An 11850-nucleotide genomic window follows, 5' to 3' on the forward strand; every position below is an offset into this window, starting at 1 on the left:
AGGCCTGTATATACGAGGTGCAGATGGCAGCAGTTATGGCCCTCACCAGATGCTGCAGTCTCTAATTTGATTGAAAGGATATAATTAGACAACAGAAACACTTTAATGAAAGAGCAAAACATGGAGGGAGGGAAGGATTGAAGGCCCTTAACTGATGCCAAAACACCCACCAGTAATAGAGGCTTTGAGTCTGGGGAAAGGGAAGGGAAAAGCCCCTTAAAAGGACAGTCCCCATCCTGTTTATTTCCCCATAGACACAGGAATAGGGATTTTATTATTGTAGATTTCCACTGTATTTTATGTGGGAACAATCTGATTAAAACCAGAAGAGTCTTCGGAAGAACATCAAAGAAAAACAAATATGGCTTCTGTGGTCATTATTAAAAATATTTTTACCAGCCCAATAATTTTCTTTGAAGATGAATTTTTAGAGATTGAACAGCAGCAAGTAATTTACATACTGTGATGGCCCTGGTTAACAATCCTTACTATCCTAGAAGAGAACTACTTGGTCGCCATGTTTTGATCCAACTTTAGGACACCAAGGAACACAGATGGCCATTAAACATATCTGTTTGGAAGGTATAAAGAGACCATGGAGACGTAGTTCCGTAGGCTGATGCTGCAACCATTTGGAATCATCTTTAAAAGCTGCCTGTGCTGTTTTTACTATTTCCTAGCTTTCAAACTTTGAGTGTGAGTATACTGTTCTGCTTCTAACCAAGAATCTAACCAAACTGAAAGCAATCCAGCCCTCAAAGTCTGAAGTTGCTAATGTGGTGTGACACTCGGGTTTGGAAGCGGCTGCAGCCTCCTCAGCCCACTAGCAGCAGGGCCCCGCCCTTGCGGTAGATTGAACAATAAAAGTTTAATGCCTTGGCGACTTGCCACGGATTAAATCAGTGGCAAGAGAAGCTAGAAGCTGGGCCCAGCAGCGGGGCAGCCCTAAGCGTGTCCTGTCATAACCGGGAAGGAGAGAGGAGACCTTGCATGTGAGGTGGCCTAAAATCTTTTGTCTAAGAGGCGCTTCTTAGCATCCAACTTCATTCCTCTTCAAACTGGTGCAAGTCCAGGCTAGGAAGGTGTTTACCTAGAAAGAGGATTAAAAGGAAGGGGGAGGGGGGCGGTTTCCTTAGAGGAGAAGGCCAGTTTCTGGAGACTGGCTATTTTTGAGGAGTATGGACACCCTTCTGACATTCCTACAATGGCCTCTTTCCTTTCCCTGTTCAGTCTGAACCCAGGATAACGTCTCAGAGATGAGGGCTGGGGAAGAAACAACTGCTATCTTGAGAGGAATACACTAAAGACAACAGAGAGAGGGAAAAAAACAGAGTGACTTTGGGCTGCTACTGCCAGACTAATACTTCTGGGTTCCAGCCGGATTCTCAAGGTCAAACTGAATATGGAAGAATGTCAGTCATTGTTCTCACCCTTTCAGGGGCTGCACAGTGAGCCAGTCAGAAACCCACCTGCCAAGTGGCGTCAGGGCGCTTGAGGAGATCTCACCGCAAAACCTGCAGAGGTAGTCTTTTAAGGGACACGTTCACTTCCTCCTCTGTTGTCCTATTCAGGAGGCAAAAACTCAGGCAAAAGCTACAGACCCAAACTTCCGGCCTCTCTCAAGTGTTTTGCATTAACTGTTCCACAGAACAAACACAATCAACTTGGTATGTTTGAATGTTTCATTTTGTTTTTTCAAAAATGTTTTAATTAAAACAAAATAATCAGCCACGCTAAGCACACTGTCGTCTTTTAAAGGCCGCTTTAAAAATGACGATGGAACCATGGAAATAAAATTCAACTGTTGAATTTGTTTTCTTCTTCTTCTTTTTTTCCCCCCTGTTTTTCTATGTCTCAGGGCTGGTGCCACCTGCTGCCTGGGCTTTCCTCTGAGAAACAGATCTCTCAACGGTTAGTTCCAAGCTCCTTCTGCTTGGTTGAACAAACCACGGGCCAGTTCTGAGGCAGGCACTATTATCTTTATGCACTACACACGGAACCATACTGAATTTCTTTTTAAAGCATTTTTTTAAAAGTCGTATTAAAGATCCAAACGTATGTGTCCGAACTTCTCCCCATGTGAATCTTTTAAAAAATTTATGGTAAAATATACATAACATAAAATTTACCATTTTAACCATTTCTCCCATACCTCTCTTAAAGTTAGTTAATAGTGAAAGGTAAAAGGTTCATTCATTCACCAAAATCAAGCCTCCTTGTCACCATTCCAGACCAGTGAATACTGGGAAAAAATCAATACATACGGACCTAGAGCAGGACCTGGCAGAGCCTGCAGGCCAAATCTGGCTCACTTCCTGTTTCTGTAAGGCCCATGAGCTATGAGAATGGTTTTTAAAATTGAAAATTTTTTTTTTCTTGAGGAAGATTAGCCCTAAGCTAACATCTGCTGCCATTCCTCCTCTTTTTTGCTGAGGAAAGCTGGCACTGAGCTAACATCTGTGCCCATCTTCCTCTACTTTATATGTGGGATGCCTACCACAGCATGGCTTGTCAAGTGGTGCCATGTCTGCACCAGGGATCCGAACCAGTGAACCCCAGGCCGCTGAAACAGAACATGCGAACTTAACCGCTGCGCCACCAGGCCGGCCCCTAAAATTTTAAATGGTTCAAAATGATCAAAAGAACAGTCAAAAGAATATTTGTGACATATAAAAATTACATGAAATTCAAATTTCAGTGTCCATTGAGTCTTGTTGGAAGACAGCCACGCCCACTGATGAACACTTTGTCTACGGCTGCTTTTGCCCTGCAAAGTCAGAGCTGAGTAATTGCAACAGAGACAGTACATGGCCCACAAAGCCCAAATTATTTACTGTCTGACCCTTTACAAAAAATCCCAACACTTGGCCTAGAGCGTCAGATGGCATTACAGGCTCAAAAATTCTAAACTAAAGATAGCATATTGCCCATCATTCAAAAATCCCTAATTCGTATATTGTGCAGCTATTTAAAGCGATGTATTTTCTCTTCGTCATTTACTGCTGTTGATCCATCTATGCTAAATCATTAGTCAGGGTATCAATAGTATCTAAATTAAGTGTACCAACTTGCTATGTCTTAGTAGTGAGTCAAAACGGAACTCCTTTTTTGCTTTAAGATTTACAGAAGGTCTCATTGCCTATCTCAAACATTTAAATAGCCTGGTCTTGGGGCCAAAACAAATTTTCACAGAAAGATCCGAGTTGTTTGATATCATGCCAGTTTTGAGTTTCTGAAAATACTCAAAGCATAGGGCCGGCTGGTGGTGCAGCGGTTAAGTGCACACGGTATGCTTCAGCAGCCCGGGGTTCGCCGGTTCGGATCCCAGGTGCGGACATGGCACCGCTTGGCACACCATGCTGTGGTAGGAGTCCCATATATAAAGTAGAGGAAGATGGGTATGGATGTTAGCTCAGGGCCAGTCTTCCTCAGCAAAAAAAAGGAGGATTGGCAGTTAGCTCTGGGCTAATTTTCCTCAAAAACAACAACAAAAAACTCAAAAGCATAAAAGTAACTGGTATGCGTGTAAGTCCACTTTACTCCTCTCAGCCCCTATGTTGCATACAGGTAATTCTTTTAACATTAAAGAAGCCCTCAGGGCTGGCCCCGTGGCCGAGTGGTTAAGTTTGCAAGCTCGGCTGCAGGCGGCCCAGTGTTTCGTTGGTTCGAATCATGGGCGTGGACGTGGCACTACTCATCAAACCACGCTGAGGCAGCGTCCCACATGTCACAACCAGAAGGACCCACAACGAAGAATATGCAACTATGTACCGGGGGGCTTTGGGGAGAAAAAGGAAAAAAATAAAATCTTTAAAATAAAAAAATAAAAAATAAAAAAAAATAAAGAAGTCCTCACAAGGGACAGGGCCCTGTACAGTATGAAGCTCTCACTGTTAACTGAACTCATAGCTTTTACGGCAAGACCTACCATTGGTTAATGGGAGGAATTCTAGATGAGGAGTTAGAGGAGAATGAACAGCGACTATAAAAGGCTGTTCCCAGCAAATGTAACCTGAGCTGAGAAGCTCTGTTGATGCATATCTGACAGCCCCCAAATGTAGTGAAACACCCAAGCAGGTAGTTTTCCTTGGGTGGAAAACTCAAATAGCCAAGGTCCATCCAGCCTTCTCTGCTCTTCCTATCTCTCCGCTCTCCTCTACAGTCAGTAAATTCCAGATGGGAGCCCACTTCAGACAGCCCATCAGTCCCATGACCCCCGCTGCCTTCGTCCTTGAAGAGGGAGTCTAGATTCCACCATTAACTTCTATCTTCTTCCTTATCAGTTGTGAAGGGAGGAAGGAAGAGAACCTCAAAGAAAGAATGAAGAGAAGGGAGATCATTTGGGGTTGGCTACACACTGTAATTAGAAGTCACATTGACGGGGAATGAGCTAACTGTTTTTATAAAGTCAGCATTCAAAAATGCAAACCACCAGTAATTTAAATATTACAAAATTGTGCAGAATATAAGTATTGAAATAATTTTTTCCATCCACAAAATTTTAGAGAAAATTACAGTATCAAAAAATATAAAATGGCAAGTTTGGCATATCCTCAGAGCAAAATGTGTTTTTATTTTTCCCCCCTCTGGTGAGGAAGATTGGCCCTGAGCTAACATCTGTTATCAATCTTCCTCTTTTTGCTTGAGGAAGATTGGCCCTGAGCTAACATCTGTGCCAGTCTTCCTCTATTTTGTATGTGGGATGCTGCCACAGCATGGCTTGATGAGTGGTATGTAGGGCCACCCCTGGGACCGAACCAACAAACCCCGGGCCAACGTGGAGCATGCGAACTTAACCCCTATGTCACCAGGCAGCTCCTAAAACGTGTTTTTTATTGGAAAGGATTTTAAAAACTCTTGGGTAGGCTCTAAACAGGATGTGATGCTGAGGACCACGTGCCACCTACCTAAAACAGCTTCTAGAACTAAAGAGGAAAACTCATAAAAGCACTGATGTATCAGGACGGTAGGGAAAGAGCTGGTGAGGCTCCGTGAAGTGGGAACTTGGGACACATCACAAAAAAATTCACAACGATTATTTATTTTTCCCCATCTCAAAGTCCCAAATAAAAGCACAGCAAGGTCTGAGGTTTAAACTACCTAAGAGGTGTTGCCTTTGACCCTCCCTAGCAAAGCAAAGGTGCCTGAGGAGAGATGCCACCTTCTAACAAGCGTAAACACAGAGTTGGCTCATTTAACACTTCTCAGAGCTACCACTCCACCCGTTCCAGAAGGAGAACCACTCTGTTTCCACCCATACCTCTCTCTCCCTAGAGGACATCAAATCCTGACCACACAGATGGCAAAGTGGAGCTAAGGGGTTACTAGGTTACGGTTTTGTTGACATATACTGGCTCTCAGAAAGTTCCTCCTTCATTTCTCACAGAACGGCAAACAGGAGAAGTGATCAAACCTCCGTAGAAGTTTTTTGCCGAAGTCCCTTAGAAAGCAGCCGATCACTGGGAAACCACTTCCTGAGCCTAAGGTTTACGGCACTGAGAGATGCCCCTTCTACCCATCTAAAGCCAAGCTTTGCCTTTTTCACAGGGATTCATCAGACTGGAAGCTCCTAGCATTCCGAGGGCAAATGAGGTGTCTAGCACGCGGTGAACTGCGAAGCACTATAAACAGTCTTATTAAAACATGTTTATTGACTGCCTTCTATGTGCAGATGGGCACCTGCAGCATACCATTTAATCTTCACAACACCCTGAAGGGGAGTTACCATTATCCTTCCTTTACAGAGGAGGAAACTGAAGCTCAGGGAGCTGAAGGCACGGCCCCAAGTCACACAGTAAGGGACACGAAGTCCTATCTTTTTCACTAATCCAAGCGGGTAAGTAAACAAAGCAACTCTGAGTTTTCTTTCAGGAGCAGAGTCCTGTCTTTCCAACATCACAGTCTGCGACTTTGGGTGGAGAGCCCAGAGGCCGGTTTTCCTGCTCGGGCAAATCAGTAATGAACTCTTCCCGTCTCCTTCGCTAAGGCCCAATCCCCACACCCAAACAACCTGCCGAGAAAGTAACCGGGCCAGACAACGCCCTCTCGCCTGCTCTTCAACTTGGAAAGAGTTCTGCTGCAAGGAAGGGTGCGTGGGGAAGCTAAGCCAAGTCCCAGCTTCCATCCTGGTCCAGGGCCCCACCTGGGGAGGACCCTGGCCTTGGCATTGGCCTCGGGAGCAGGTGACCCTGTCTAACGTGTGGGGCTACCCTGGAAACGGGGCTCTGTGCTGCACCCTCAGGAGGAGCCCCCTAGACTCTGTAGGGGAGAAGTTTCCCATCACCCCTCCTTTCTTCCTCTCCAGGCTGGGCCGGCCGCTGAGTTATGGGGTAGTTCAAAGCGGCGCCGGGGACGGGAGGGGGCGTCCCGGCGGGGTACAGCGGGGCGTCCCTGGCCGGACCCGCCTCTTGCAGGGCGCGCAAGTCACCTCGAGTCCTCGCGGGGCCGGGATTACAGCGCCGGGCCAGCGGGCGCAGCCGGGACCGGGCAGCGGGGCCGGGCGGGAGGCGCGGGGGTCCGCCGGCGTCAGTGGGAGGGCTGCGGGGCGCGGGGGGGATCCTGGCCCGGGGGTGTCGCCGAGGGGTTGGGGAGGGAGTGCCGCGTCTTGAGGCGGGTGGGGGAGCGTCCCGGCCCGAGGTGCGTCGCGGGAAGATTTAGGGGCGAGATCCCAGGAGGCACGGGGACAGAGGGGGCGTCTTGGCCCGGGGGGACTTGAGCAGGAGGTCCCGGGTCCTGAGACAGGGGACGTCCCAGCCCGGGGGCGTCGCTGAGGAGCTCGGCAGAGGGGGCGTCCCGGCCTAAGGGGCGTCGCTAAAGGACTCCCGGGTCCCGAGGCGGTGGGCACCGGCCGGGCCCGGGGGCGTCGCTGGGAGACCTGGGAGAGTCCCGGGTCTTGGGGCGGGGGACCGGCGCGCCCCGAGGGGCGTCGCTAAGGGGCTTGCAGAAGGGGTCCCGGAGGGTAGGGGCGAGGGGGTTGGGCGCCCCGGGCGGGCTCCGCGCGGGGCGGGCGCCGGGGGTCGCTCACTCACCGGGTCCGGGGCCGAGGCCGGGGCTGGGCGCGGGCCGGGCCGCCAGCGTGAGCGCGGCGGCGGAGAGCAGGGCGAGGCGGGCGGCGGGCGGCGCCATGGGCCGTCAGTGCGGGACCCCGGGGCGCGGCCCGGGGGAGAGGGGGCAGCGCCGGGAGCCGGGGGCGGCCATGGGAGCGGGACGCGGGGCTCCGGCGTGGCCCCGCCCCGGCCGCCCGGCCGCCCCGCCCCGGCCCGCCCTCCCCAGAGCCGCCACCGCCCCGGCCGCCCGAGCCCGCCCGGCCCCGCCGCCAGGCCCGCGGCCGACTGCGCACGCCCGCTCGCCCCGCCCGCGCGCCGCGCCTGCCACTCACGCACCAGGCCCCGCCCACACCCCCTCCTCACCTGGCCTCCCCCCCCCTCCCCGCGGAGCACTTTATTGGTCCGACATAGGGGCGGGGCCAGCAGGTGAAGGGCGGGGTCTTGGGCCCCGCCTCCGAGTCCCCTCCCAGAGGTTTGGCCCGGCTGGAACGGGCCGGGCGCCCGGTGACCCCTGCTCCACCTTCGCTCAGGTCGTGACCCTCACGCGGGCTCGACCGCAGCGGTAATAATCAGAACAGCAGTTTGCAAACCACTTTTCCCTGCTTGGCTCGTCATAGTGGTTTGAAACAGAGTGCTCTGGAATCAGCCTGTCTGGATTCATATCCCCCTCCGTCACCTATAAAACCTTGGTCAGATTTAAAGAAAAAATAGCTCTTACTGCAATTTCCTCATCTGTTAAATGGGGGCGTTATAGCAACTACTCCCAAAGCGGTTGTAGTAAGTGAGGCAATGCAGGGAAACTTACACACGCACAGTAGGAACTTCGAAAATGTTGTGTTCCTTTCACCATCCGATTCTTGCAGGCAGGGAGGCAGCATACTGAATGGTTCTGAATTCGGGTTCTGAATCCTATTACACATCCTTTGTCAACGGGGGCACGTTTCCTGCTCTGTCTGAGCCTCAGTCATCTGCAAAATGGGAATAAGGACCTTCACAGGATTATATAAGATAGAAGCAAATGGACCGCCCGACGCAGAGAAAGTGCAGAAGTGGATGGGGCAATGATGCTTCCTTACAGCCTGGGACACGGGCTCAGAGAGCGCTGGGCTTGCTTAAACTCTCGGCCCCCGCGTGGCAGACCCTTTGTCCCCCGCCCCCTCAGGTCTTCCCTGGCTGCACTGGGGTCTGTCTTGGGCTTCCCTCCTCCCCCGCACTGCCCCCAGACAGAGGAGATTTTCCTTGGGCTCCCGCCTAAAGCGCCGCGGTGACGCCCCGCGGGGCAGGTCCGGGCGGCGCGCCGGGCGCTTTCAAGTCCCTGGTCCCGGCTTGCAAGTGCGGGCCTGCGCCCCGCGCGGCGGCGGGAGCGTCTGCCCTCGTGTGCCGACTCGCCGCGCCCAGAGCCGGGCTGGGGCGGTCCTGGCCCTGCGGGCTCCGGGGCCCGCCTTAGGTACACTGGCCCCTACGCCCCCTCTCGCCACCCCGAAACGCTCCCCTCGCCCACTCCCAGGGTCCGCCTCCCCCAACCCCCACCCCCAGTTGCTCCCAAGGCTGGGCCCTAAAGAGAGCAGCTACCTCCCACGAGGCCTCTCAGTCTCAGTCCCTCTCCACCCACAGGACTCAGCGCCACGGCAAGAAGCATCTTGTGCAGTCCTTGTTTTCACTGTGTCATTCCCGAGTTCAAAAATACTCTGGGCACCTTATTGGAGCAGGGGGTCACCCCCCACCCACCCAGCGACACCCGGTCCCTGGGGACACACCCTCCGCACCCCACCATGGTGTCTCCCACTCTTGCTCACCCTCTCTCTTCGGCACCATTTTGGGCCCTTCCCCACCTCCAAAACCATCTCCTCCTGGGAGGACCTGGGAACTCTTCACCTTTAACTTGCAAACTCGCCGGCAGGAGCTCCTTCAGGGAGAATGAGATGAGCAGCTGCAGGTGGAACCATCAGCACAAAGCAAGCACTCAACAAAGGTGACCCTTCCTCCATCCAACAAATATTCAGGGAGGAACATGCCCAGAGCTGAAGACACAGCCCCAACAAGACAAGCCCGTGTCTTCCTCCTACCGCTTGCTTTCTAATGGGACCAGTCAATCAACATGAAAAAATGTGAATTTCAGAGAGCAAAAAGTACTGCAAAGACAAGAAAATGATGTTGTTGACAGAGAACGATCCGTGGGCTGTTTTAAATAGGATGTTGGGGAAAGGTTTTAGCAAAGCAGGACACAGCTCTCTACAGTTTACACGGTTCTTTTGCATCTCAACCCAGTTTCAGAGGAGGAAATAGGAAAGGGCAGAGAGAAGGTTAAAAATAAGGTTTATTTGGACAAGTCTGGGGATCCGTGCCTCTTAAAAGCAGCTTTGGCCTCTCCCACCCCTCTGCAGGAAGGCACCCCCGCTGGGTGGGTACAAGCTCTCTTCCTTCTTTTAGCTTCAGTGTCTTGTGTACAACCAGGACAGGATATGTAATTTGCAGGGCCCAGGGAGAAATGAAAATGTGGGGTCTCTTGTACAAAATTATTAAGAATTTCAAGATGGTTGCAATAAAGCATTAAAGCAAGCATGGGACCCTTTTTTTTTTTTTTTTTTTGAGGAAGATTAGCCCTGAGCTAACTGCTGCCAATCCTCCTCTTTTTGCTGAGGAAGACTGGCCCTCAGCTAACATCCATACCCATCTTCCTCTACTTTATATGTGGGACGCCTGCCACAGCATGGCTTGCCAAGCGGTGCCATGTCCACACCCAGGATCCGAACCAGCGAACCCCAGGCCGCCGAAGTGGAACTTGAGCACTTAACCACTGCGCCACGGGGCCGGCCTCATGGGACCCTTCTAAGTGCAGGGACCTGTGCCACTACACAGGTTGCACGCCCATAAAACCGGCTTATACAACAGAACTCAGAAATAGTGTGCAAGGCCCTGCCCCCACTGGCCGCTATGAGAAACATCCCTGTAGTTTTCCCCAGGCCTCCCTTCCCTCTTTTCCAGCTTAAAGTCCAGCACAGGTGATGGAAACAGTGCACAGAAGCTAAAAATACAGCCGAGCGGGTCTAGGTCAGGGCTCTTAATGGCTCAAGGTCTTTTGCTCAGTTATGTGGTCCTGGCTCCCAGCAAGGAGCAGCCTGAGATATTCATTTCAATGCTTCACATGCCTCGGTCATTTAGCAGCTTTATTTCATGGAAAGAGTGAGGACATTGACTGCAGCCCCGGGGCCTCCAGGAAGATGTCTGTGTGTCTGTTGGCCTGCTTGCGCTCTGCAGTCAGGCTGTTCGATTCCTCTAAGGGCAGCGGGATTTGCCAAGAAGCTGGGAGATCTCAGCTGGTGGAGTTTGGGTCATCTTAGTATCTTTGCAACTCCAGTTGGGATGATTTCTGTTCACAGGGCATGTTGGGGAGAGAGCACTGGAAGAGGAGCCTGATTATAATAACAATAGCAAACACTTCCTGAAGACTTTGCTGAGCTGTAGGCAGTGTGCACTGCTAGCCTCCACAATTCACATAATGCTCCCAGTAGCCTGAGGAGGGAGGCACCCTTACCACTCCCCTCCTACACAGAGGTTAAGTGACTTGCCCAAAAGACACAAAGTGGTGGAGCTGGGCTTTGAACTCAGGCAGGGGACTCCAGACCTACCCTCTTAACCCCCATGGTGAATTGCCTCCTTGTCCCTATGGGGTTCTGGCAACAAATGCTTACTGAGTAGTCCAGAGCCAGGATCAGGGTGAAGCAAGCGAGGCATTTGCCTCAGGCACAAAATTTAAGGGGTCCCAAAAACTCAGTAATCAAGATAAATAAATATTCTTTAATAAATTTAAAACTATATTTAATAGGGGCCGGCCCGGTGGCACAGTGGTTAAGTGCTCATGTTCCACTTCAGCGGCCCGGGTTTTGCCAGTTCAGATCCTGGGTGCGGACATGGCACCGCTTGGCAAGCCATGCTGTGGTAGGCGTCCCACATATAAAGTAGATGAAGATGGGCACGGATGTTAGCTCAGGGCCAGCCTTCCTCAGCAAAAAGAGGAGGATTGGCAGCAGATGTTAGCTCAGGGCTAATCTTCCTCAAAAAAAAATAAATATATATATATATTTAATAAACAGTAGTTTAATGCTATGTTTTAAAAATTCTAAATGGGGGCTGGCCCCGTGGCTGGGTGGTTAAGTTCCCCCACTCTGCTTTGGCAGCCCAGGGTTTCGCCGGTTTCAACCCTGGGCAGAGACCTAGCACCACTCATCAGGCCATGCTGAGGCGGCATCCCACATGCCACAACTAGAAGGACCCACAACTAAAATATACGACTATGTACTAAGGGGCTTTGGAGAGAAGAAGGAAAGATAAAAAAATCTAAAAAATCTAAATGAATGCCAGAAAAATCCATGATGAACAAAATATCAAAATTTTAAATAAAAATAGCATCTACAATCCTGATTTTCCTTTAGCCTCAGGCTCGGCTCAGCACAGTACCATTTCTGATCTTGTCTCCCAGGTTTCTAGGTCAGGCAACTAGTGACGGGAAATTCAAGAGAAGTAGTAGTTGACTTGTTCTAATGGGGGTGAGGGGAGAGAAGGAACTTGGTCTGGAGCATCATGAGTTAGAGGTGTCTGTGGGACATGTAGGTGACATGTGAGAACCCAGAGTCCGGTGAGAAGGGTTGCCGAGCGGGCAGGGCACCTTCATTTCACAGACTTGGCCCACGGTAGGTGTGGCTTCCACACATATGGTCTAAGTGACTGTCCTCAGACTTTGCGTCATGATTCAGGAACCTTTTCAAATTCTCTCATCCAAAGTTTTTCTCCTTTCCTAAACCTT

The 11850-nt window shown here is 51.0% G+C and overlaps 1 protein-coding gene across 3 annotated transcripts in view; it reads right to left on the reverse strand.

The window, feature by feature from the left end:
- Positions 1 to 7333, reverse strand: part of KREMEN1 (kringle containing transmembrane protein 1) — a 65579-nt gene extending 58246 nt beyond the window's left edge. For all 3 annotated transcript variants that reach the window (XM_070219833.1, XM_023646921.2, XM_023646920.2), the window contains exon 1: positions 7029 to 7333. In XM_070219833.1, coding sequence (XP_070075934.1) covers positions 7029 to 7125 — 97 coding nt within the window. In that variant the 5' untranslated portion in view covers positions 7126 to 7333. The remainder of the gene's footprint in view (positions 1 to 7028) is intronic.
- Between the last annotated feature and the right edge of the window lie 4517 nt (positions 7334 to 11850).

The sequence above is a fragment of the Equus caballus genome, chromosome 8 (assembly GCF_041296265.1).
Source record: "Equus caballus isolate H_3958 breed thoroughbred chromosome 8, TB-T2T, whole genome shotgun sequence".
Lineage (NCBI taxonomy): Eukaryota > Metazoa > Chordata > Mammalia > Perissodactyla > Equidae > Equus > Equus caballus.